Here is a 27382-nt window from a genome sequence, read left to right on the forward strand (position 1 = left end):
GGCAAAATAAGAAAAATATACACATCTTCATTCTGTTCAAAAGTTTTCACCCCCCTGCTTTTAATGCATCAGTGCGCATTTGAACCTTCTGTAATAGTTGCATATGAGTCCCTCAGTTGTCCTCAGAGTGAAAAGATGGATTTCAAAATCATACAGTCATTGTTGGAAAGGGTTCAAATAAACAAAAAGCTGAAGAACCAAATAATTTGTGGGACCTGAAGGGTTTTTCTAAAGAACAGTGGGCAGTTTAACTGTTCAAGACAAACAAGGGACTCATGAACTATCAAAAAAAAAAAAGAGCTGTGAATCATTTAGGTAACAACACGGTATTAAGAATCAAGTGTATGTAAACTTTTGAACGGGTCATTTTGATAAATTCAACAGGTATTTTCTCTTGTGGACTATATGTTAACGTCTTTTATGTGAAATATCTTATTCAGGTCAGTACTAAATAAAAACAACATGCATTTTGTATGATCCCTCTTAGCTCTGCGAGGTGTGTGTAAACTTTTGACCTCGAATGTATACAGTAAATTAAGATTCATTATGGATAATTAAACTTTAATTTGCACTGCAATTGAAATATAATTATGGATAAATGATTCTGACTATAAACATTTGAAATTGAAGAGTTACTTTTGTCCACTTCCTCTACATTTCAAACATGTGTTAATAGGAAATGAATGGACAACTGGACAAACTGGCTTCCACGTACTGTATGTGAAAATCTATGCAAAGCAGCTGACTTGACAATTCTTGACTTGACATTTCTAATTCTGACAATTTTTTAGCACATGCTTTTAGAATTGACTCCAACATCTACGATCAAATACAACATATTAAAATATCAGTCTACACAAACGGAGCCTCAAATCCAATAATACTTTGTACCCTCTTCAGATATTTGTCTCACTGTAAAGTCTTTAATTTGTTCTGAAAGAAGCTCCTCCACAATCCAAAATTACTACAGTGTTCTTTTTCCATTGTGTAACCAATCAACCCACGTACCTCCGGCTGTTCACGAGAGCCTCCAACTCTTTGGATTTGAACGCAGCGGTCCTGAGGATGGACTCTGGGATTTCAGCCAGACGTGCTACATTTAGCCCGTAGCTCCTGGCGGCTGCACCTCCAGTCAGCTGATAGAGAAATGTGATGAACTCTGGCTGCACCTCCTCCTCTAGAAATGAGAGCAACAGAGTTATTAAACACTTTGGAAGCACAACCTGTGTATCAAAATAATGATAATAGGATTTAGTGTGAAAGAACAAATGTTTCGAAAAAAGAAGTTACGAAAACAAGATCGCAATAATCCTGATGATGATAATACTGTAAGTTATACAGTGATAAACTGTCTACTGCCTAAATACTACACTGTTTTAGCATTGTACTATAATGCTAAATTTGATGAATTGATCAAGTCTTTTAGCCATTATACTTGGATAAAATAAATCATTTTAACGTTCAAAAAACACATTACCTTAAAGTATGTGACCATATGACCAATACTTTAAAAAGTGTAAATTCTGTGAATAATACCAATGTGACAGCATAATAACTGTAAAGAAATTTTTGTCTGAGAAAAGATATTTCATCAGTGAGGGACAATATAAGGTCAATGAGTTTTGCTCAATTTTTCCATAAATGACACTTCTTCGGAACTCAGATGAGGTAATTTCTTGGGTCATGGTGTGACAGTAAAGACCCAATTATTATGTGAATATGATTTGTGAATTTTTTAAAGCATTTCTTCCAATATGATTATCGGAACCCTGAATCTGGATGTGATTTACGCATGAATTTCAACGTAGGCGAAACTACACAGCACAGTACACTGAGAAACTGAAGAGGAAAGACTACTTATGCAATAGGATTACTGTCATACACACAAGCTAGTTGTTAAGTAACCACTACCTGGGTCTTGTAACAGTGTTACAAGGATTTAAGGTTCTGGGACTCTCTTTCTTCCTGGAAAAATTACATTTATTCAACAGAACTCCAGAATGTCTGATTCTGATTGGTTGACAGATGTTTCCAAGCCATCAGTAACAATGTGACAATAAATTTGTTGAAGTTCTTTCATAAAGTTACTACCACAGGAGGAGAAGCAGAGAAAGACACATTTTCTAGGCTGTTTAAGTAAGTAGGATGCTTCATTGAATGTTAAAATGGACAAAAAACTTGAAAAATATCTTGAGATGCGCTTAATGTGGTGAAAGTGAAATGAGCGAATTAGTCTCAAAAACTACCACTCAGGGTTTTCGTCTTTTGCAGTCCACGACGTAGGAGCAAACATGATCTGTTGACCTGTCGCTGCCTGAAGTCATTTAGAGATTATGCAATTATCTCAATTATACAATCGTGAGATATAAACTCGCCATTGTGAGTTATAAAGTCAGAACAGTGGGATATAAACTTGCAATTGCAAAAAATAAACCTGCTAAAAAAACTGCAATTCTTCCTTTTTTTCTCAGACTTGTGAGATGCAAACTCGCAACTGCAAGTTATGACATCAATTTTGAAAGGCAAAAAAGACCATGTTCTCAAAATGTTGAGTTAAAAAACACAAGTCTGTTATAAAGTCAGAATTGTGAAATACAAACTCACAACTCTGAGAAAAAGCCTGAATTGTAAATTTACATCTCACAATTCTGCCTTTACTGTATTTCTAGGAATTGCAACTTTCTCAGAATTGCAAGTTTAAATCTCAAAATTCTTTTATGACATAAAAGCAAACATGATCTGTTGACCTGTCACTGCCTGAAGTCATTTAGAGATTATGCAATGTACTACAGATTACCAAATCAATTTTACACATGAAAGTAAGGAAAACAGATCTTATATTTCATTCTGACTGATTCAACCATTTCCTGTTTTTCTTGAATATCAAAGTAATATTTGAAAAGGATGTTTTTTTTTTTTCTCACAATTTTGACAATCGTGAGATATAAACTCGCCATTGTGAATTATAAAGTCAGAACAGCGGGATATAAACTTGCAATTGCAAGAAATAAACCAGCATAAAAACCTGCAATTCTTCCTTTTTTCTCAGAATTGTGAGTTGAAACTCACAATTGCAAGTTATGAAGTTAATTCTAAAGGGGAAAAAAGATGTATGTTGTAAACTATGTTCTCAAAATGTTGAGTTAAAAAACACAAGTGCGTTATAAAGTCAGAATTGTGAAATACAAACTCACAACTCTGAGAAAAAGTCTGAATTTTGAGTTTATATCTCATTTACAGATTATGAAATGTACTACACAACTGATTTATTACCAAATCAATTTCACACATGAAAGCAGGGAAAACATCTCTTATATTTCATTCTGACTGATTGAACCATTTCCAGTTTCTTGCATATCAAACTAATATTTGAAAAGGATGCTTTTTTTCTCACAATTTTGACTTTTTTCCCCAGAATTGTGAGACACAAACTTGCAACTGCGAGTTATAACGTCAGAACAGCAGGATATAAATACATTTGCAAAAGCTCGCAATTCAGAATTTTCAAAGTTTGCATTTCACAATTCTTACTTTTTTTCTCGTAATTCGGACTTTTTCCCAGAATCGTAAGATATAAACTCACCATATAGATAGTGAGATTGTGAGATCTATCTCACAATTCTGACTTAACTCACAATTCGCTATAAAGCCAGAATTGTGAGATACAAATGCACAACTCTGAGGAAAAAAGTCTGAATTGTGAGTTTATATCTCACAATTCTGCCTTTACTGTATTTCTAAGAATTGCACATTTCTCAGAATTGTGAGTTTAAATCTCAAAATTCTTTTACAACATAAAAGCAAACATGATCTGTTGACCTGTCACTGCCTAAAGTCATTTACAGATTATACAATGTGCTACAGATTACCAAATCAATTTCACACATGAAAGCAGGGAAAACATCTCTCATATTTCATTCTGACTGATTCCAGTTTGCATATCAAACTAATATTTTAAAAGGAAGCTTGGAAACAAATATCACATGGACCATCTCTTCTCCTTCAAAAGGAAAGTTCACCCGAAGATGAAAATGTATTTACCCACACTTGTGTCATTCTAAACCCTTTACCTACTTTTGCTTTACCTAAGATTTACGCACATCACATATGATAAACACTGAAGCTTGTGTGTACGTCACATACATGCATTGTGCTACAAAAAAACTTTTTGTGCATCACACATGTATATTTGAGCTTCCGTGTTTACAATATGTAACGCGCTCACTGTATGCGTGTTCATCATCGTTCACATGTAAAAAAAAAGAGAAAAAAAAAAGTCTAAATTAAATATGTTAATCACAGAAAGTAATCTTCAAAACTTGAATTAAACCTGAATGTTTTGGTTACACTGAGTTTTAGTTGAGGGACAGAAATGTAATTACTAATTTGTGTTTTAAAGATTAACCAAAGTCTTAGGGCTTTGAAATGACATGAGGGTGAGTAAATGATGACAGAATTTTCATTTCTGGGTGAACTATCCCTTTAAGGCATGTCAGTAGATAAAATGGGAATGAAACTGTCAAAAAACTCCAATAAATAAAAAGGGGCATGGAGCATGGAAAATTAAATTTGGCCTTCAAAGACATGTAAAAGACAGGGGAAAAAACATTATGAAGCACATAAAAAAAAAGAAAACCAAACATTATTAGGTTAAGAGTTAAGTATTCTGTTCTATTATATTAACAATAAAGCTTTGGACAGATCTATTTCTACAGACAGATCAGACAATAGGTGGATTGACTAACAGAAGGTCTGAGAAAGCGTGCCGCACTCCTTGATCACTCAAGCAGCATAAGGTCAATGCAAAGATAACACGAATGAGTAAGTGATCCATGAAATCCCGAATGAATCAGCTGACATACAATAGCCTCTGAACCAGTTCCTTTGCTATCAAAATCAGCATATTCCAAGACAATGCACTCCACATTCCCTACTACTGCTTTGTATGCACTGATGAAATCAACTCCCTGATCCAGACACTAAAGGCTTTTACAGATGACATCAAGATGAAGTTAATAAACATGCATGGGTCATTATCAAGAACGGCAAGATCAGTATTACTGATTGCACAGACAAGCAATATGTCAAGATACAGTACATCAAGTGTGCAGATGCTGAATTATAAAAGTACAAATAGGGAAACAGTGCCATAACTACAATATGATGGGCTCTGGAACAACATACAATAATAATTAGGCCACTAAAAACAAGGGCTTTATTCTCAAATATTTATTATACTGGCTATTGCACTACTATATAGTCTACTGATGTTTTGATTTGACGACTTATAAAAGCCTGTTTTCACAACTGAATAAAAAAATGTAAAAATTATCTCATTATTTTGACCTTTTTTCCTCAAAATTGCATAATACAAACTCACAAAATTTACTTTTCTTTTCAGAATTGTGAGATATAAACTTCTCAATTGCGAGAAATAAGCTCGCAAAAATTCTAGATTTTGAATTGTGAGATGGAAACTTGCAATTGCGAGTTATAAAGTCAGAACAGCAGGATATAAACTCACAATTAAGACAAAATAACTTGCAAAAAAAACTTGCAATTCGGACTTTTCTCGCAAATCCGAGTTTGTATTTTACAATTCTGACTTTTTTCTCAGAAACGCAAGTTTGTATCTCTTAATTCTTACTGTTTTCTTAGAATTGCGAGTTTTTTTTCTCATAATTATAAGAAACAATTGCAAGTTATAAGGTCAGAACGGTGGGATATAAACTCACAATTGCGAGAAATAAACAAAAAACTAAATTCAGCTTTTTTTCAGAAATTTGTTTGTATGTTCATGAGTTTGCATGTGGCAATTCTTCCTTTTTTTCTTTCAGAAGTCAGAACAACAGGATATAAACTCACAATTGCGAGAAATAAATCAATTCAGAATTTTCAGAGTTTATATCTCAATTCTGACTTTTCTCACAATTTTGACTTTTTTCTCAGAATTGTGAGATATAAACTTGCAATTGCAAGTTGTAAAATCAGAACAGCAGGATATAAACCTGCAATTGTGAGAAATAAACTCAAAAATTTGCATTTCTGAATTTGTCTAGCAAATGTGAGTTTGTATCTCACAATTCTGACTTTTTTCTCAGAATTGCAAGTTTAAAATCGCACAACTGTGACTTTTCTCGTAATTCTTTTTCTCAGAATTGTGAGATATAAACTCGCCATTGTGAGTTATAAAGTCACAACAGTGGGATATAAACTTGCAATTGCAAGAAATAAACTCACAAATGCAAGTTTGTATCTAAGTTCTTCTTTTTTTCCTCTCAGAATTGTGAGATACTCACAATTGCAAGTAATAAAGTTATATAGTGAATTCTGAAGGGGAAACTAGACTGTTCTCAATTGTGAGTTTATATCTATTATGAGATATAAACTCACAATTGCAAAAGAAAAAAAAAAAAAAAATCACAAAAACAAGAAAAACTAATTTTTCTTGCAAATCTGGCAATTCATACTTTTTTTCTTTTGCTAGTTTATATCTAGCAATTGTGAAAATTTTCACCCCCAGAATAAACCTGCAATTGCGAGTTATAAAGTCAGAACAACAGGATATAAACTTGCAATTGTGAGAAACAAACAAAAACTCAATTCAGAATTCTCACAAACGTAACGCAATTACCTTTTATATTTTTTATTCAGTGGAAACGGAATATATCATAAATATATAAAAATACTAATGTAATAATTACAATATTAATGTAATTACAATAAACAAAAAAACATTAATATTGTAATTATTACATTAGTATTTTTATATATTTATGAAATAATTTATTAATGTGATGGCAAAGCTGAATTTTCTGCAGTTGTACTCCTGTCGTTATGGAAGGCTGTTTCCACTGAATAAAAAATATAAAAGGTAATTGCAAACTTTTATCTCATAATGCTGACCTTTTTTTCTCACAATTGCGAGTTTACATCTTGCAATTCTGACTTTTTTTCTTGCTATTGTGAGTTATAAAGTCAGAATTGCAAGATATGAATTTCTTTTCAAATAAATGCAGCTTTGGTGAGGACAAGAGACTGGTTTGGAAAACATTCAAAAAGTTATACCGACCCCAAACTTTTGATTTGAAGTGTCTAAATGGCCCAATTCTGATCCTTACTCACCATCAGAAGTGCTCTCTGGTTCATTCAGCAGGAAAGCCATGTGATAATTCCCCACATGCTGCGGGTACAAGTGCTCCAGCTCACACAACGGAGGGTAGTGGGTCACAAATAACGTCATACACTTCACCTGCAGAAACAAAAAAGTTGAAAAATAAATCAAACTTCACACATATGAACATTATACTGAAACTGTCATTTCTCCACTACTAGCAATACCAAACAAAACCTTTCCTGAAAGTTTAAAACATCTTCAAAGGGGACCTGTTACGCAAAAATCACTTTTATAAGGTGTTTGAACAGTTGTGTGGATGCAGTGTGTGAAAACAACCAGCCTATAAAAGTAAAAATCCACAGACTCATTTTTTTATAATGCCATTAAATCATAAACAGTCTTCACCTTCCTCAAATAAAGTCAATGGCTTTCGTTAGCCAACCATCCTTTAAAATATCTTCTTGTGTGTTCTCATACAGGTTTGGAACAACTTAAGGGTGAGTAAACGATGACAGAATTTTCATTCATGAAAACTACGAGCCAGGCTGAACATTCAGTCAGTGTTATTTTTGAGGGATATTTGATTGTTGACAGGAATATCAAGAAAAAAACAAAGCAAGCTTGAATAAGTTTGGTGAATACAGCGTGAAAGCCACAATCAGAAAGAATCTAGACTAACTTTAACATATTTTTTATACATATTTAGTGATGCTCTGATTGATCGGCCACCGATCATGATCGGCCGATATTGGCTTAAAATAGCTTGATCGGCGAACCCCAAAAGCGCCGATCAAAAAAGCCGATCACTTGACGTAAATTACTCGCGCAACTTTTTCACACCTGCATGCACGGCACACAGGTAAACAACAGCAGAGCGGAGCTTACCAGTGGCAACGTGAGTACTAAATTCCTTATTCGTTTTGTTATTGGGCATGTGACTAAGTTGTGCATGTACAGAGTGCTGACTAGTTTTGCCGAAGACGTTCAAGTTTACTTTCGGTTTCATTCTCTGCTATCTTCAGTGAGTGGTAAATGTGCGTGCTTGAATATAAATGAATGTATCTTTCTATACCCGTCATATTGCAATAATGTTACCGCTGTATGTCTGATTGTTGTCACCAGTTCATGTTGTAGTTCAGTTCATATAGAATGAGGAGAAACGGTGCCCGTGTAATTCACCTGCGTTTGTTTAGCGCCATTTTATTGCATCGTAATTCTAGTTAACGCATATAGATGTTACTGAGGTGAATGTTTGTTTCCTATATACAGACAGAGTCTGATATATCGTATTTAATTCAGCCTAAACCACATTTTACTACCTTTATCCTAATGACTGTGCAATGCTGGATAATATAATCCTTACATCTTAAAAAGCAGCTACAAATAACAAGCACTTTAAACAACACTCCCGTTATAATCAGTTTATCTATCTGCACTGTATGATGAATAAATCTCTTCCCCATGCGGCGTTAAGGCGACGTGGCCACTCTATGCGTGTGTTTATACCACGGCAAGTTTCTGAAGCATCCTAGAACCGACTCTCTGCACTGCCTCACTAAAGTTAGGCGCCTTTTTGACGGATAATAATAATAATCGTCTGGCTATCGTCAAAGGCATCAGCAACTGGCGATATCTCTAACTATCATCGATACAAGACACTATCGTCTACAACCCTAACTTGGTGGTTCTTCAAGATCTTGACTGTAGCCTATTTCTACAGTTTTTTTTTCAATATAGTTAATTTAGAGTTAGTTTCATTTCTACAAATGGTGCAAACTCTGCTAGATTATAGATAAAAGATTCCCATTCCCCTGCCATTCTGTGATCGGCGATCGGCAGATCATGATCTTGGTGATCGGTAATCGGCCCCAAAAATGCTGATCGGAGCATCTCTATTTTTATTACAAATCTATCAAAAGAATTACTATACAGATTTGGTTACTCAGCATCCTGCTTCCATATGACTGCATGACAGAGGGAGACATCCTTGAGCCAGATGCACAAACCATGCAAACAGCAACCACCCCCTCACTCGCCATTTACGAACATTATCAGCAGCCCGGCAGACCATGTGTGCGTCTGTGTGCATCGCGTTACCACCTCACCAATGCGCACATTTCATACCAGAGAGAGGACGTGTTCATTTCTCCATTTATTGATGCATTTGTTTCTTTAGCAGGCTCAGGGGACTGAGCTGAAGTGTGAATATTAGATGTGCTGAAGATACACAGAAAGAGCACTCAAGCTGAACAAAAGGCATGTGATTTTTCTTGTCCGTTGTATTTTTTATTTTTTATTTTTTTTGAAGTTTACATTTATTGGAGGTAGACTTTACTTTGATGGAGGTTTTGGAGACTTTTAAGGCAAAGCTACTAACTTGCCAATCACCATCAAATACAAACAGCATTATTTCTGAATGCATGGGAGGAAGATTATTGATTATTAAGTTAAAGGGGACATCGGATGCAAAATTCACTTTTACATTGTGTTTGAACTCAAATGTGTCTTGGCAGTGTGTGTACACAACCACCCTATAACGATGAAAATCCACTCAGTGCTTTTTTTTTCTTAAATCCCCACAAATCACTTTCTCAGATCAAGCCATTCACAGATTCACTATATTAAAGGGATAGTTTACCGAAAAATTTTAATTTGATGTTAATCTGCTTTCCCCCCAGGGCATCCAAGATGTAGGTGTCTTTGTTTCTTCAGAAGAACACAAACGAAGATTTTTAACGAAAACCGGTGCAGTCTGTCAGCCAAATAATGGAAGTGGATGGGCACCAGACTAGAGCCCTGCGCGGGACTGTTTTCTTCATCCCGCTCCCGCCCGCGCCCGCCAAATTTCTGACCATTACCGCCCGCTCCCGCAACGTGTGTGTCACACTCCCGCCCGCACCCGCAAAATGTATGACCACTCCCGCCCGCACCCGCAAAACTCTGAGAATTTATTCCCGCACGATAATAGAAATGCATTGATTTTGCCTCTTCTCCCGTCCCGCAGGGGGAAAAAAAACGTATTTGTATTGATGTTATTAAGGAGATTCATGTTTGTTTCTTTCCCTGGCCTGCATGTATTCTGACACACTGGTAGGGAATAGTAGCCTGGGCTATCGAGGACATCTAAAACACTTAGGCTACCAAGTCCGACTTCAAGTACTTTTTTCACGTAATTGCCGTATGCAGCCAGATGAGGGAGCGCCGCGCAAACATTACAACACACAGACTAATCCAGCGCGTTGTGCCGTAGACAGGCAGTTAGAACTAGAAGTACAGAACAGATTTGCATCGTGCGAGGGAAGAGGGAGGGCACCCTCTCGAAATCCCCCTGCAAAACAAGTTAAGCTGTCCAATGAAATGGAGTTGCACTTTACCTCCGTCCTGAAAACGAAGTAAGTTTAAGACTTTTTTTCCTCACTAACGCAAAGCGCGCTGAGCATCCGGATCCCGCAGTGCTTTTTTTAGCCGCCCATTCCCGCCCGCAGCAAAGTTCAAACCGCCCGCTCCCGCGAGATTTGCGTTGGGTCCCGCGGGACCCGGCGGGTCCCAATCCCAATGCAGCCCTCTACACCAGACCTTTAAAAGCAAACAAAAACATGCACAGACAAATCCAAATTACACCCTGCGACTCATGACGATACATTGATGTCCTAAGACACAAAACGATCATTTTTTTGCGAAAAACTGAACAGTATTTATATCATTTTTTACCTTTGATACACAGCCACATGCATCTGTCCTGAGCACCAGCTTTTCATCCGGCTCGTAACACGTGTAGCGCTCTGGCATAATATATGCAAACGCCGTAAGGGGAAATCGGTGAAAAGTCACGGATGAGTTCGCGCAAGCAAACGTAATCTTTTAGCTTTAAATCGGTTTGAACAATCAGGATAAGAGCAAGTAATTACCATTTTGAATAGCCACTATACCCACAATCTCTGTGCACTGTGTAAACAATGAGTGTCGTATACATGCGACAGATCGCTTCAGGCGTTTTCGTATACTATGCCAGAGCGCGTACACATGTAACGTGCCTGATGCTAAACTTGTGCTCATGACAGATGGACGTGGCTGTGTATCAAAGGTAAAAAAAAATATATAAATACTGTTCAGTTTCTCGCAAAAAAAGATCGTTTCGTGTCTTAGGACATCAATGTATCGTCACGAGCCACAGGGTGTAATTTGGATTTGTCTGTGCATGTTTTTGTTTGCTTTTAAAGGTTTGGTGCCCATCCACTCGCATTATTTGGGTGACAGACTGCATCGGTTTTCGTTAAAAATCTTTGTTTGTGTTCAGCTGAGGAAACAAAGTCACCTACACATCTTGGATGCCCTGGGGGTAAGCAGATAAACATCAAATTTTCATTTTTGGGTGAACTATTGCTTTAAGGATGCCTTTGTAGAGGGTTTATAAAGGAATACAGTATCTCACAACAGTGAGTATTTACATTTCAGCAACCATTTTAGTATATCTTCTCAAGGGACAATACTATTGGAATGAAACTTGGATATATTTTAGAGTAGTCAGTGTGCAACTTGTATAGCAGTATAGATTTACTGCCCCCTAAAAATTACTCAACATACAGCCATTACTGTCAAAATAGCTGGCAACAACAGTGAGTGACCTTTTCCAAAGTGTCAATATTCTGTGTTAGCACCATTGTTATCTGGCACTGCCGTAATAATCCTGGGCATGGAATTGACCAGAGCTGCACAAGTTTTTGCTGGGACCATCTCCTCTATAATGACATCACAGAGCTGCTGGATGTCCACCTTCCACTTGAGGATGCCCCACAGGTGCTTAATAGGTTTCAGGTCTGGAGACATGCATGTTTTGCTTCAGAATGTACAGTACATAATGGAATCCATGTTTCCCTCAATAAACTGCAGCTCCCCAGTACCAGCAGCACTCATGCAGCCCCAGGTCATGATGCTACCACTACCATGCTTGATTGTAGGCAAGACACACTTTTCTTGGTACTCCTCACCAGGGCATCGCCACACATGCTGGACACCATCTGAGCCAAACAAGTTTATCTTGGTCTCATCAGACCACAAGACATGGTTCCAGTAATCCATGCTCTTGGACAGGTTGTCTTCAGCAAACTGTTTGCAGGCTTTCTTGTGAGCCAGCTTCAGAAGAGACTTTCTTTTGGGAGGACGCCCATGCAAACCATTGCAGTTAGTGGCGTATGGTCTGAGCACTGACAAGCTGACCTATAAGCACTTCTGCAACCTTTAAAGCAATGCTGGCAGAACTGATGCATCTATTTTTTGAGTACTCAACTTCGTTGATCGACCCTTGCGAGGCCTATACCAAATGGAACCCATCTTAGAAAACCTCTGTATGACCCTGACCACTGTAGTGTAACTCGGTTTCAGGGTGTTACTGAATCTCTAATAGCCTTGGCCATCTTTGTGGAGAGCAACCATTCTAATTCTCAAATCCTCAGAAAGTTCTTTGCCATGAGATGCCATATTGAACATCCATTGGTCAGTATGAGGGAATTGTACTTAAAGCACCAAATTTTAACTGCTCTAATATAAGATACACAATTTTGTATGGTCCTTTCAGGCAGATAAAATATAAACATGAAGAATAGGACATGTGGCTTTGCATGATGAAGCAACATACTGCTGTTATCATTTAGGATGTACGCACTTTTGTTGACAGCTATTTTGACAATAATAGCTGTATGTTGAGTTATTTTCAGAGGACAGTAAATCTATATTGCTATACAAGCTGCACATTGACTGCGCTAAAATATATATCCAAGTTTAATTTCTATAGTATTGCCCCTTGAGAAGATACACTAAAATGGTTGCTGAAACGTGAGGGGTGGGGTGAGCAGTAACTCATTAGCATTTAAAGGGACATGCTGGGTCGCTGTGAACAGAGCAGTTTTTGACAAGGTAAAAAGAGTGTTATTTTACACTACCATTGAGAAATTTTAACCAAAGTATGTTATAGACTTTTCATGAAGACCCTAAAGAATTATGTCAACTTGTGGAAATTGGGCATCCGATGTCCCCTTTGTAAACATAATCTGATAAATATCATTACATATAAAAATGTGATTTCTTTTTAATATATTGTAGTATATTTTAAAATATAATTTATTCCTATGAAGCTAAGCTGAATTTTCAGCAATCATTACCTCAGTCTTTTACAGAAAATCTATTTAGAGTGTACAACACCAAACTGAACAACTAGTTGTCTGAAAGCATATCAGTTCTTTATTTTCTGTATGTGTGGTGCAAGAAACCACAGGGTACATTTAGCCTCATTAGTGTTGCCAGATCTTGCTAGGAAAAAAAGCCCATAATAAACTCAATCCCAAACGCATTCTCTTGGAAATAAGCCACATAACAAAATCTATTTTATGAACTCCATAAACTGGACTGCTTTATGTGCTGAGCCCAAACAACAAACCCAAAGACACTTCAAGGGATAATTCACCCAATGATGAAAATTCTGTCATTAATTACTCACCTCATGTCATTCCAAACCCGTAAAACCTTCATTCATCTTCAGAAAACAAATTAAGATACTTTTGATGAACCCGAGAGCTTTTTGACCCTGGCCCAGAAAAGCCTAGAAAGGTATTAACAACATCGTTAAAATAGTCCATGTGACATCAGTGGTTCAACCGTAATGTTATGAAGCTACGAGACTACTGTGTGTGAATAAAACAAAAATAATGACTTTATTCAAGGATTTACTCTCTTTCACAAGAGTACCACTCACATATGGAATATGGCATACTGACATGGAAGAGTAGAAATTGTTTAATAAAGTAACACAAAAAGTGTTCTCTTGAGGGTCAGAATGCTCTCAGATTTCACCAAAAAAATCTTCATTTCTGCTCTGAAGATGAACGAAGGTCTTACAAGGTTTGGAACAGCATAAGGGTAATTATGCCATACGTTTCAATTTTGGGTGAACTATTTTTTCACACTGAGGACAACAGAGGCACTCATATGCAACTACTACAGAAGTTTCAAATGCTCACTGATGTGCCAGAAGGAAAAACAATGCATTAAGAGACAGGGGTGAAAACCTTTGAACAGAATGATGGTGTGTACATTTTTCTTATTTTGATTAAATACCTTTTTTTTGTGTGTAGCACTGCCCTTCAGAAGCTACAGATAGATGCAGGTTTCCCAGAAGACAAAATAAGTTAAATTTACTGGCTCTTACTGCATTGTTTTTTTCATTCTGGAGCATCAGTGAGTGTCTGAACCTTCTGTAATAGTTCCATGTGTCCCTACTGTAAGTTAGTGTGAAAAGATGGATCTCAAAATCATACAGTCATTCTTGGAAAGGGTTCAAATTCACAAAGATGCTAAAAAGCCAAAGAATTTGTGGGACCTGAAGTATTTTTCTGAAGAACAGCAGGCAGTTTAAATGTTCAGGACAAGCAAGGGACTCATGAACAACTATCACTATCAAAAAAAAAAAAACACATAACCAGCTGTGGATCATTCAGGTAACACAATATTAAGAATCAAGTGTATGTAAATTTTGGAACGGGGTAAATTTGAAAAATTCAACTATTATTTTCTCTTGTGGACTATAGGTAAACGTCTTTTATGGGAAACAAACAATCTTATTCAGATCAGTCCTAAATACAAAAAAATCCTCTTATATTGGTAAAATAATCAACATTTTGCAGATAATGCAAGGTGTATGTAAACTTTTGACTTCAACTGTATATGTCCGAATGAATGCGCAGTTGCAGAGTCATGTGACACAATCGCAACTAAACACATTTGCTGTTTATTATACAAACATGTGAAGCAGAACCTCAAACTCAAATAAAAACCAAGGACAAAAACCCAGTCCAGTATGATGAAACTAGCAGCCACTGACAGAAAAGGAGAGTTCTTCAAGGCTACTTTAAAACAACTAAAGGAAAAACCTTTGTTTGAGATCTAGTGCGAAGTTCCGACTGACATGACGTTGTCATGACTTTGTCAACTCTCAGATATCTCATCTTGGAAATGCTCTCTCTAAGTACTGAGGAGGGACTCTGTCTGCCTCTCACATGTGCTCCGAGTGCTTTGCTATGGCAACCAGCGCTGCTCCACTACCTATTGCCCACAGAAGAAAGTTCTGCGTCAAGGCGATGCACATCATTCAACGGTGTTACACAACAAACGTATTTACATTCTTAAATACAGCGCAGGTGAACGACTGAGCCTTGTTGCCATGGCGATGTGCAGACACTCTCTGCAAGATGCTGCCAGGACACATGTATGCACTGTAAAGGCAAACGGGCATGGACAAAAAGCTGTTCTAGTGTGAAGGGGGGGATTTGAATATGAAGCGCATGCTTGAACAAACACTGATGCGTTTTAGTTTTGAACCTCTGCGAGCGCTCAGTGTCACAACTCCAGCTGTGCAGCGTGAGTCTTAGCATATAATGCTCATGATATTCTAAGTGGATTCTAGTATGCAAAATAACACTGCATTTGTACATTTTCTGAGAAAAATGTGAGTGGTGCTTGCCCGTGAAAGTCACGATCACCTTGTTGGTACATAGTTACTGCACAGTTCAGAAAGATTTTATGCATTGCTATGGAATTGCTAGGGCATTCTGGATGGTGGCTTGTTGATTGAACCCACAAGTCTCTATGACATGATCTCTCTGGATATGTGTGGGGCCTCTGTTCAATGCTTTTTAAGCCTGCAAAATTCATCTGGGTGTAATTCTTAGCTTTGATTAAAAAAAATAACTATATTTAGTAACCATATACACTGCTGTTCAAAAGTTTGGGATCAGTAAGATGTTTAATGTTTTTTAAAGTCTCTTATGCTCAAAGTTCCATTTATTTGATGAAAAAAAAATATAGGAAAAAAATGTATCATGAAATATCATTGCAAAAAAATAACTTTTCTATTTTCTATTTTAATATACTTTAAAATAGAATTGATTTCTGAATTTTCATCAGCCATTACTCCAGTCTTCAATGTCACATCCTTCAGAAATCATTCTAATATGCTGATTTATTATCTATGCTGGAAATAGTTGTGCCTCTTTATATTTTTTTAGGATTTTTTATGAAAAAAAAAAAAACGTTAAAAAGAACAGTATTTATTTGAAATATAAATCGTTATTCTCACTTTTTATCAATTCAATTTAACACCAATCCTTGCTGAATAAAAGTATTAATTTCTTTGCAAAAAAATTAAAACGGTTGTGTATATTGTTACAAAAGATTTCTATTTTAAATAAACACTGTTCTTTTTAATGTTTTATTCATCAAAGAATCCTGAAAAAGTATGACAGGATTAAAAAAAAAAAAAAACATAAAACAGTTCCAAACAATGACAATAAATCAGCATATTAAAAAAATGATTTCTGCAGGATCATGTGGCACTGAGATACTGGAGTATTGATGCTGAAAATTCAGCTTTGCATCACAGGAATAAATTATATTTAAAAGTATATTAAAATAGAAAACCACTATTTTAAATCACAATAAGATTTGACAATATTACTGTTTTGTCCTGTATTTTTCAAATAAACACAGCCTTGATAAGCATAAAAGACTTCTTTAAAAACATTAAAAATCTTACTGATAACAAACTTTTAAACAGCAATATACCATACACATCTTATTTAGAAAATATGCATTAAATTTAACAAAAGTGACAGTAAGTACATTTAAAATGCAACAACAGATTTCTACTTAAATAAATGCCGTTCTTTTGAAATTTCCATTAAATCAAAGGATCCAAAAAAAAAAAAAACCACACATTTTCCACAATAATATTAAGCAACATCTTTTTTTAAACTGTGATAATAATCAGCATATTAAAATGCTGAAGGATCATATAAGAGAGAAATTATGAAAATTCAGCTTTACCTTCAGAGGAGTAACTTGTATTTCAAAATACATTAAAATAAAAGTTAATTTAAAGTTAATTTAAATTGTAAAAATATTTTACAATATTACTGCTTTTACTGTAATAATAAAGTATCAACTAATTGTAGCCTTGGTGGGCATAAGAATTCTAGAATTCTAAAAATCGAAAATAAACAACTATACAACAAAATAAAATCCCTAATAAAGTTTGTAGCATCCAGTTAAAAAATCCAGTTCACTTAAATTAAATTACAATAAAAAACCTTGGAAGGAGTGAAAAAATGTCGTTCCAAACCTGTAAGACCTACGTTTATCTTCAGAACACAAATTAAGATATTTTTAATGAAATACAAGAGTGTTCTGACCCTACATAGACAATAACGGTACTACCACATTCAAGGCCCAGAAAGATCGTTAGTACCTTGTTCAAATAGTCCATGTGACATCAGTGGTTCAACCATCATTTTATGAAGCTACAAGAACACTTTCTGTGTGCAATGAAAACAAAAATAACGACTTCATTCAACATCCCTCTAATGAACTACTGAATTGCAACAAAAAAGCCTCACTGTTAAACTCTGTACAAAACAACAAACCCTTAACCCCAAATATGAGCAACAGTGATAATGAGGCTTGCCTTAAAAAGGACCACCATGTATTTAAACACAGTCATTTTGTTTTCCATAATACATCAACAGCTTTGAAACAAACAGCTCATGCCAATTGTGTGAGCAATGAGCATCAGATGGTCAGTGAAAGGCCCATGGCTGAGCCGTCTGACACCATGTCCCCCCACTAGGCGAGACGCACGTTTTCAGTGACTAATTTGTCAGTAATTTGTCAAATAATTTGTCTCACCTCACTAAAAGCGAACATGTACAATGACGTGGCACAATCACACCCAATCAGAACATATTTGATGTTTAATATACTTATGTAGAGCATTCATTCAAGTAAAATGCAATCAAGTATAAGTCTTTGAATGAAAGAAAATTTAGATACTAATATTTGAAAATCTGGAATCTGAGGGTGCAAAAAAAGTCTAATTATTGAGAAAATAGTTTTTAGAGTTGTCCAAATGAAGTTGAAGCAAAGCATATTATTAATAAAAAATTATGTTTTGATATATTTAAGGTAAGAAATTTACAAAATATCTTCATTGAATATGATCTTTACTTTTGGTATAAAATCAACAATCTTGACCCATACAATGTATTTTTGGCTATTCCTACAAATATACCCGTGCTGCCTAAAGGGATAGTTAACCCAAAAATGAAATTTGATGTTTATCTGCTTACCCCCAGGACATCCAAGATGTAGGTGACTTTGTTTCTTCAGTAGAATACAAAAAAGATTTTTAACTCAAACCGTTGCAGATTGTTAGTCATATAATGGCAGTGGATGGGCACCAAACCTTTGAAAGTTAAAAAAAAACATGCACAGACAAATCCAAATTAAACCCTGTGGCTCGTGATGATACATTGATGTCCTAAGACACAAAACGATCGTTTTTTGAGACAAACTGAACAGTATCTCTAGCGTAGTATATTCAAACGCCGGAAGGGGAAATCGGTGAACAGTCCCAGATGAGTTTGCGCCAGCAAATGTAATCTTTTAGCTTTAAATCGGTTTGAAGAATCAGGATAAGAGCAAGTAATTACCATTTTGATTAGCCGCTATACCCACAATCTCTGTGCACTGTGTAAACAATGAGTGTCGTATACACACGACAGATTGCTTGCAGTGTTTGCGTATACTACGCCAGAGCGCGTACACATTACGCACTGGATGCTGAGCTCGCTCTCAGGACAGTTGGATATTGCTGTGTATCAAAGGTAAAAAATTATATAAATACTGTTCAGTTTCTCGCACAAACCGATCGTTTCATGTCTTAGGACATCAATGTATCGTCACAAGCTGCAGGGTTTAATTTGGATTTGTCTGTGCATGTTTTTTTTTACCTTTCAAAGGTTTGGTCCTCATTCACTGCCATTATATGACTAACGGACTGCAACAGTTTGAGTTAAAAATCTTTGTTTGTGTTCTACTGGGGAAACAAAGTCCCCTACATCTTGGATACCCTGGGAGTAAGCAGATAAACATCAAATTTTCATTTTTGGGTGAACTATCCCTTTAAGACTGGTTTTGTGGTTCAGGGTCACATATAAGGCTGAGATGTGAGGTTACAGGTGGCATGGAAAGGTAAGAGAAAATAGGTTACCAAATGAAAACCCATTGAAATTGCTTTTAAACTTAAGTTTACTGTTGAAGTTCCTTATTTGTACCATTTATATGCCTATTGACATATTCCCTACACAGGGTGATGAATATCTGAGATTACTTAGAACTTCCTATTTGACTATTCAACTGACAGAAAACCGTCACCCTGTTTTAAGGGCAAACACCTCACACTAAAAATCTGAGTAAGAGGAAAAGAAGAGGAAAACATGAGAACGACATGAAGCATCTAAGATGACGACAAACAGCAACAATGCCTTGGCTATTCTGTATCACAGCTGAGTTGCGGCAAACAAGCCCGTCCATGTGCCAATAAATAAATAACTCCAGCCTAAGGCAGTATCAGTACAAGAGACCTGTGGTGGGAGAAAGAGAGCAAAATAGAAAAAGAAAGAGTGATAGATCTTGCACCTGAGCCAATGCCATAGAGATACACAACATTATGCAATACCCAATGGAGCCCACCTTCTGACAGCCCAAACACCAGCAAGCCATCTAAGGTGACGTTTACCTTCAATATGAGCAACTACAGCCAACAACCAACTAATTAGCACTTTTAATTTGCCACACACAGGATTGCCAATTTTACAAGAATCCATTTTATTTAACTTGGCAGCAAACTTTAGTGTTCAAGTGGTGTGAAGTGACTTATATATTGACAATCATTTGTTGCTAAATTTATACCTGCGGAGGATGCCGTAAATAAGACCAAACCAATCTAGTATAAACAGTAGATCAAAATATTTGATTATTTAAAGCTAAAGAGTGAAATTTCTGCACCGTTGGTGTCACAAAGCCCCCAATTATGTGGCTAAGGTTTCCATCTTTTGAGTTGTATTCTGTATTTAACTGTGTTAATCTTGAAAACACGAGGTTTCCTCACACTTTCTTTATCAGCCATTGGTCGAACAGATAGTCCCACCCCAAACTCACACCATTGGTTGAGTACTTGTTTAAAACATTTAAACTTTTGGGAAAATCAACCTACAAATGGTTAAATTTAGAAAAAACTCTACACATAGCAGCTCTAAACAAGTGTGTCTCATAGGAGATAAACAGGGAGACTCTCAATATACTTTGTCCCCAAGGATGAACTGGTGTAAGATATTTTTTCTATGTGTCTAGGGAGGAATAGGCTCCCTTGAGTCTAGCATATCCCTTGATGCTTTGCTTTGCAGTATAAACCATTAAGTCTCGCTACTAAGTTACAGAGAATTTTTGACCCTGTTGCAATTGGAAGAAAAACAATTTTAATTTCTGTCAGAATGGCTCCTACTATGGACATGCTGCACATCAAACCTTCAAATGCTGCCAGATGCCAGAGAACTGTTATTAAAACTGTGAGTGCTTTAATAAGGTTTACACTTTTAACAAGGCATCATTTTGGCTCTTGTGATTCTAGGCTGTGACTCATGTGAGTTTTTCATTTAGCAGAGGAATTCATGGTAAACACCGCTGATGGTAAACACAGCTGTCCAATCAGAATGTCATTTTATCATGTCTAACACATGGTCGTTCTCCTGTGAGTTTAAATAGTCTTTACCTGTCAAATTTGCAAGTTAACAAAGCACACTGGAGATGCAAGGTATCCCTTGAATACCAAAGAGCTAAAAACCTTCCATTTGACATCCTATGGATCCTTTCAAGGGTTTGCAATTTAGTTGGGATGTAAACGACCGAATCTCAAAATCCAAACAACAACTGATAGATTGAAACAAGTTTCCTTCTTATTAGGTACTTCCTACTAGTACCAGGTTGGACCCCCTTTTGCCACATATACATGATATAAATCTCCACCACATCCCAAAGGTACTCTTTTGGACTGATATCTGGTGACTATGGAGGCCATTTGAGGACAGTGAACTCATTATTATGTTCAAGAAGTTTATGATGATTTGTGACATTACTTTATCCTGCTGGACGTAGTCATCACAAGATGGGTAAACTGTGGTCATAAAGGGATGGACATGGTCAGCAACAATATTCAAGTAGGTTGTGGTGTTTAAACAATTCTCAATAGGTACCAAGGAGCCCAAAGTGTGCCAAGAAAATATCTCTTCCAAATTATACTATGAGCAGCAGTCTGAACTGTTGACACAAGGCAGGATGGATCCATGCTTTCATTTTGTTTATGCCAAATTTTGACTCTAAAATCTAAATTTGGCAGCAGAAATTGAAATTGAGATTCTCATACCAGGGAACCCTTTTCCAATCTTATATTGTCCAACTTTGGTGAGCCCTTGCAAATTGTAGTGTTAGTTTCCTGTTTTTAGCTGATAGGAGAGGCAGCCACTTAATAAAGTGTCTGGTAGGGGTGTCCGATATTTACTGTCAGTAATTATATCGTAATTGTTGTTTTAGTGATATGCGAGCTGACATTACTGAGTATGTCACTTTGTAAAAAACAAACAAAAACACATCTTGAAAATCCAGCTTTCACTTTGTGATGAAGCCTATTAAAATGAACCTATTTATGTTTTACGTAAGTCCGTTTCCACCACTGAATAAAAAATTAAAAAAGGTAATTGCTACTTTTTGAGAAAAAAGTCAGAATTGTGAGATACACTGTATAACCTGCAACTGTGAATTATAAAGTCAGAATTGTGAGATATAAACTCACAATTCAGACTTTTTCTCAGAATTTCATGATATAAAATTGCAATTGAGAGTCAGAAATAGAAGACAAAAAAGAGCAACGAGACTCTAAGAAATATTATCCGAATTGCAAAATATAAACTCACAATTCTAACTTTATTTCTCATAATTGTGAGTTAAGTCGGAATTGTGAGATATAACCTTGCAATTCGGAAAACATATCAGTCTCCCCCGCCCCCCTGAAAAGTGCAGTTTATAACTCACAATTGCTAGTTGGGAATTGTTGGTTTTAGAATGGCTTTCTTATGTTGGTCCCTAAATGGGACGTAACAATATCTCACAATTCTGAGAAAAAAAAAAAGGCAGAAATTTGACATATAAATTTAAATTTGTGGGAAAAAAAAAAAAGTCAGATCACGCAATTCAGAGATAAAAATTTAAATAACCTTTTTTTTAATTCAGTGGTGGAAATGGGCTTCCATACACTATAATTCAAGTAATTAAAGCAAAAAATATCCCTGAATTGGATTTTGTTTTTTATATTAATATAGTTCATAATCACATAAGCAACAGTGCCGCTTTCCTAAATATTATCACATGAGCATGATTGCTTTTTACACCAGTTTAAGAAACAATTTTTTTTCTTGTTTCGTCAATGAAAACACTTTCAAACCAAGTCGGATCAGAACACTTGTGCACCTCAGAGCAAAACTGCAGTGTTTCGTTCCTGAATGAATCTGTGATTGAATTAAACATTTGACTCAATGATTCAATGATCCATTCATAAAGACAGTCACTTGCTTGATTTTTCGTTTGAATGAATGATTCAATTAATGATTCTTTTCATCCAAGATGTTCATGTCTTTCTTTCTTCAGTCATGAAGACATTTTTTTTTTTCGAGGAAAACATTTCAGGATTTCTCTCCATATAGTGGACTTCAATGATGCCATTGAAGGGCTCTAAATGATCCCAACTGAGGAAGAAGGGACTAATCTAGCGAAATAATCAACATTGACAATTTATATACTTTTTAATCTCAAATGCTCATCTTGTCTAGTTATATGTGCACCGGTTCAAGACAGTTAGGGTATGTCAAAAAACTTTTATTCCTCCTACTTTAAAATCCTTGACCCAGTGTTTACAAAGTGAACATGCAAAGAAGATCAAACACCCTTTACAAAAAAAGGTAAAACGGCAATGTAGGATGAATTTGAAGTAGTTTTTAATAGTTAGTAGAAGGAGTTTTTCCGACATACCCTAACTGTCTTGAACTATAATACAAAGAGTACACACAGACCTAGACAAGATGAGCATTTGAGGTTAAAAAAAGTATATAAATTGTTATTGTAAAAAAAAAAAATAGGGCCGGGACTCGATTAAAAAATTTAATCTAATTAATTAGAGGCTTTGTAATTAATTAATCGAAATTAATCGCATTTTAATCGCATATAAATATTTGACCTGAGAACAGTGAGAAGTAAGATTTTTACATGGATTTTTAGTATACCATTGAATAATGACTGAATACATAAGCTTAAGCAACAAAATATTGTTTATTTTTGTTCAATATTGCCATTAAGTGTAGCAATATGCTCGATGTCCTGCGGTGATATGCGAATTCCTTGTTGCATAGCTTGCACACAACCATGCTCTTATCGACACTTTCATCCATTCGTTTTTTATAACAAAATTTCCCATCCACTGGGCCAACCAAAGCGGTCTCATCAGCTTTTTTGTCCATGTTCACTGTGGTTTGTTTTGCTGCGTCCCAATTCACCTACTTATACTATGCCCTATTAGGCTTGCCACGGTAGACGGTGTTGACGGTGTTACCGGTTTTAAGACGCAACACCGGTGACATCACTTTTCCACCGTGACACCGTCCCCACATTTTTTTTTTTAAGTATTCGTTTTTTTTTAAATAAAATACTTATTTGAATTAAATGGAAAATATAATTCTAAATAATTTACTTAAGACGAGAGCATGCACTATAATTAAGAACTGAACATAGCTACAATGCGTCATATTTAATTTATCACGTGAGGAGAATGAGAGGACAGAAAGAGAATGGCAGACGATTTAGTGTCAAAACGCAATGCAAAAGCGTCTGTTTGGCAATATTTTGAGTGTAGTTGAGGGTATCAGGTATACGGCGTATACCCACTTCTTTATCAGGCGGCTTTGCGTACCCACTGCTAATCCCCTCTGATGCGCATCATTCAGTAGTGTCCTGCATTAGCCAAAATCATGTAAATATTCGTTTAAAAACACCCAAAAAAGACGCAGTCAGGACCGTGGCACCGGCTTGCTTTGAAATATATTTGATGTGCCTGGCTGCGCCGCTCCATCTCCCGCACCCCAGTAATTTACATAATACATAATAACGAAAATAATACCCAACAAATAAAAAGAAGCCGTTTTTTACGATCAGAAATTTCTTCAACCAGTGAACCCCTGTAAACGTATCAGTCCAGGGATCCAGTAAACAAATGCGTTCAAATAAGTTGAAAAAGTCTCTTATAAAAAACCCGACAGATTTCATCAGAGATTGCCAAGAGTCACGTCTAGGGGGTTGGTGGAATTTATAAATTAAGCGTATACCCACTTCTCCGGGCACCACTAAACCAAATGCAAAAAGGGAACCTGAAAACATTAATGAGGCAATCTGCAAACTTTGTCGTCCATTCAAACAATAGACGCCGAATTGCCAATTCCCGCAAAACTGAAAGTGAAAGTATAATACGCACGCATTTATTTTGGTGCGTTCACACCGCCCCAAACATCAGCGTCAGTTGAGGCAAGATTACATGTATTTAAAAGCAGAAAAAAAAGAGAGAAAGGGAAACCCCCACCCCCCACGGTGATACCGGTATTACCGGTGTTGTCACGTGTCGATTAACCGGTGGGAAAATTTCCTCATCGTCACAACCCTATGCCCTATAAGTATGTACTCTTTTTGTGAAGAAAAGTACATACTTTTGAGAATGTAGCAGATTAGTAGGCAAGCTTTGGGACATACTACTTCGTCATAACTGCTTCTTTAACGGACGCTCTGTTGCTTAGTTACCTGAATCCTGTCACTGTTTAAACTGCCCTGTCAATCATCACAGTTAACATTATCTACATTTAGTTTAATTTAATTTTCTACCGTATTAGAGAGAAATTAAGAGGCACGTTCTTTAACAAGTCTTTCATGCCGAGAACTCTGCTCTTGTGTTTGCTTAATTATGCATTTAAACGTTAATGACCAAACCTATCATTATAAATGTTGCTGCACATGGAATATAACGCGGATAACATTTAAAAAATATTTTTATCAGGTTACACACTGATTATTTATCACTCAAACCCCTTTCTCTACCTGTCCGTTGGTCGCGCATATCCTCCATGTTTGTAGTTTTTTAACACTTTTTATGCGTGTTTGTAGTTCTAATCGAATCCTCGTTCACGGCGCAGTGTGTTGTGGGCAATATTAGCCGTTAGAGTGTGCATTGATCGTTAAGTAGTAGACCATCCGGGAATCTTTGGAATACTTTTTTAAACATACTACGATTTGGGACATACAATACTATTTAGGACGGACGCAGCTTATCTGAACGCTAGTTGGTGCTCCAGTATAATCGGTCCGCCGAATCTCATCCAGTGAGAAACGTTCCGCCGGCGCGGTGCAAAACTAAGTGCGATTAAAATGCGTTAAAATTTTTTAACGCGTTATTTTTGTGTAATTAATTAATCTAAATTAACGCGTTAAAGTCCCGGCCCTAAAAAATAATAATAGAAATAATCGTTTCGCTAGATAAGACCCTTCTTCCTCGGCTGGGATCGTTTAGAGCCCTTTGAAGCTGCATTTAAACTGCATTTTGGAAGTTCAAACTCACAGGCACCATAGAAGTCCACTATATAGAGAAAAAAAAACTATTTCTTTACGACTGAAGAAAGAAGGACATGAACTTCTTGGATGACAAGATGGGTGAGTAAATTATCTATAAATTTTTAGTCTGGAAGTAGCTGGACTTGTTGCTACCGACTAGTGGTTTTAGTGTCATATTTACTTATCCATGACAGGCCTTAACCAGCCAAGGTACCAGCACAAAAACACACTCAACAAAATTTTGTTTAATTATCGTTATCGAAAAAAAATCCCAATAAATGTCAAGATAATATGTTTTTGTCAATATCGCACACCCCTAGTGGCCAGTGAGTGTATATAAGTGAACACTTACACAACCAAATGTGCTGTATACAGTACAGACCAAAAGTTTGGACACACCTTCTCATTCAAATGAATCAGAAGGTGTGTTCAAACTTTTGGTCTGTACTGTATATTTTTCTGTTTATTAAGTTTTTACTCTACATTTGTGCAGTTTTCAATGGGTTAGTGATATTTTTTAAATATATATAAATTATTAAATAAATATTTTTTTAAATGGGTTTTTATACAAAAACTGCTTTTTTTATGTAAAATTCACTTTATAAAAGACCCACATTTCTAACTTTAATTCATGGGGATAAAATGGATAATTTCACATGGTTTAGTGTAAGATTTTTGCCCATCTTTTGGAAAATCCAGTTTTAAAAGTAAAAAAAAATAACTTTTACCAGTAGGTGGCTGCAGAGCTCCACTATTTGCTATTTGACCACCTGAAAGATATTTTTTCACAAGTTTTTTCAGTTGAATTCATATCTGCAGTACAGACCAAACGTTTGGACACACCTTCTTATTCATTTGAATGACTCAAGGCAGAGACAACACAAATGCTGATATTTTCAAAATGGCCAAATATTTGCGGATTAGTGGCTTGGCTTGCCATGCAACATTAGGGTTAAGGATTTGGGAGCTGGGTTCAATCCAAAGTAGCAGTGACCTGAGAACTGTAGAATTACTGAAATCACAGTCCTCTTTTTTTAGCTTGTAAACAGAACACATAACCACAGGCTACGACACAGGGAATCTCCCTCCAATAATTATACTACAAGTCATTCTGGATGAACTGCGTTACTATACGGCATGTTATAATCTGGCATGAAAAAATGACAGAATCACATCCTTCGCCTTGAGGTATATTTGCCAAGCAAGGCCTCCAAGTCTTTCGGTCTCACTTACGTCTCTGATGAAGGACTCTAGGGTGGCATAAGCGATGGCGATGCCGTCGTGAGTGCTGGTGCCTCGACCAAGCTCATCCAGGATGACCAGGGACCGGGATGTGGCACGGGCCAAAATATCTGATGCTTCCACAAGCTCCTCCATAAAGGTGCTCCTACCTCTTGAGATGTTGTCAGACGCTCCCATTCTGTCAGAACCAAAACCAGTTGAGCAAATTAAATTAGTCTGTAAACAAACTTAAATTGGTAAAAATGATGATTTATCACCCTCACACTGCTCTAAATCTGCATGACTTTTTGTCTTCTGTTAACAGAAAATGAAAAATTTAAGTAAAAGGAAAAATGTGCCAATTAATCGTATCCATACAACTACAATGGATGGGACTAAAACCTTTAAAGGGATAGTTCACTCAAAAATGAAGTTTTTGTCATTAATTACTCACCCTCATGTGGT

At 36.3% G+C, this 27382-nt stretch overlaps 1 protein-coding gene across 1 annotated transcript in view; it reads right to left on the reverse strand.

Annotated features, from left to right (window-relative positions):
* msh3 (mutS homolog 3 (E. coli)) overlaps positions 1-27382 on the reverse strand; it is a 78249-nt gene that overhangs the window by 1421 nt on the left and 49446 nt on the right. The window contains exons 21-23 of the mRNA XM_073841197.1: positions 26930-27116; positions 7126-7252; positions 1009-1177 (exon numbers count right to left, since the gene is read on the reverse strand). Of these exons, the coding sequence (XP_073697298.1) occupies positions 1009-1177; positions 7126-7252; positions 26930-27116 (483 nt within the window). The remainder of the gene's footprint in view (positions 1-1008; positions 1178-7125; positions 7253-26929; positions 27117-27382) is intronic.

This window comes from Garra rufa, chromosome 5 (assembly GCF_049309525.1).
Source record: "Garra rufa chromosome 5, GarRuf1.0, whole genome shotgun sequence".
Taxonomy (NCBI): Eukaryota; Metazoa; Chordata; class Actinopteri; order Cypriniformes; family Cyprinidae; genus Garra; species Garra rufa.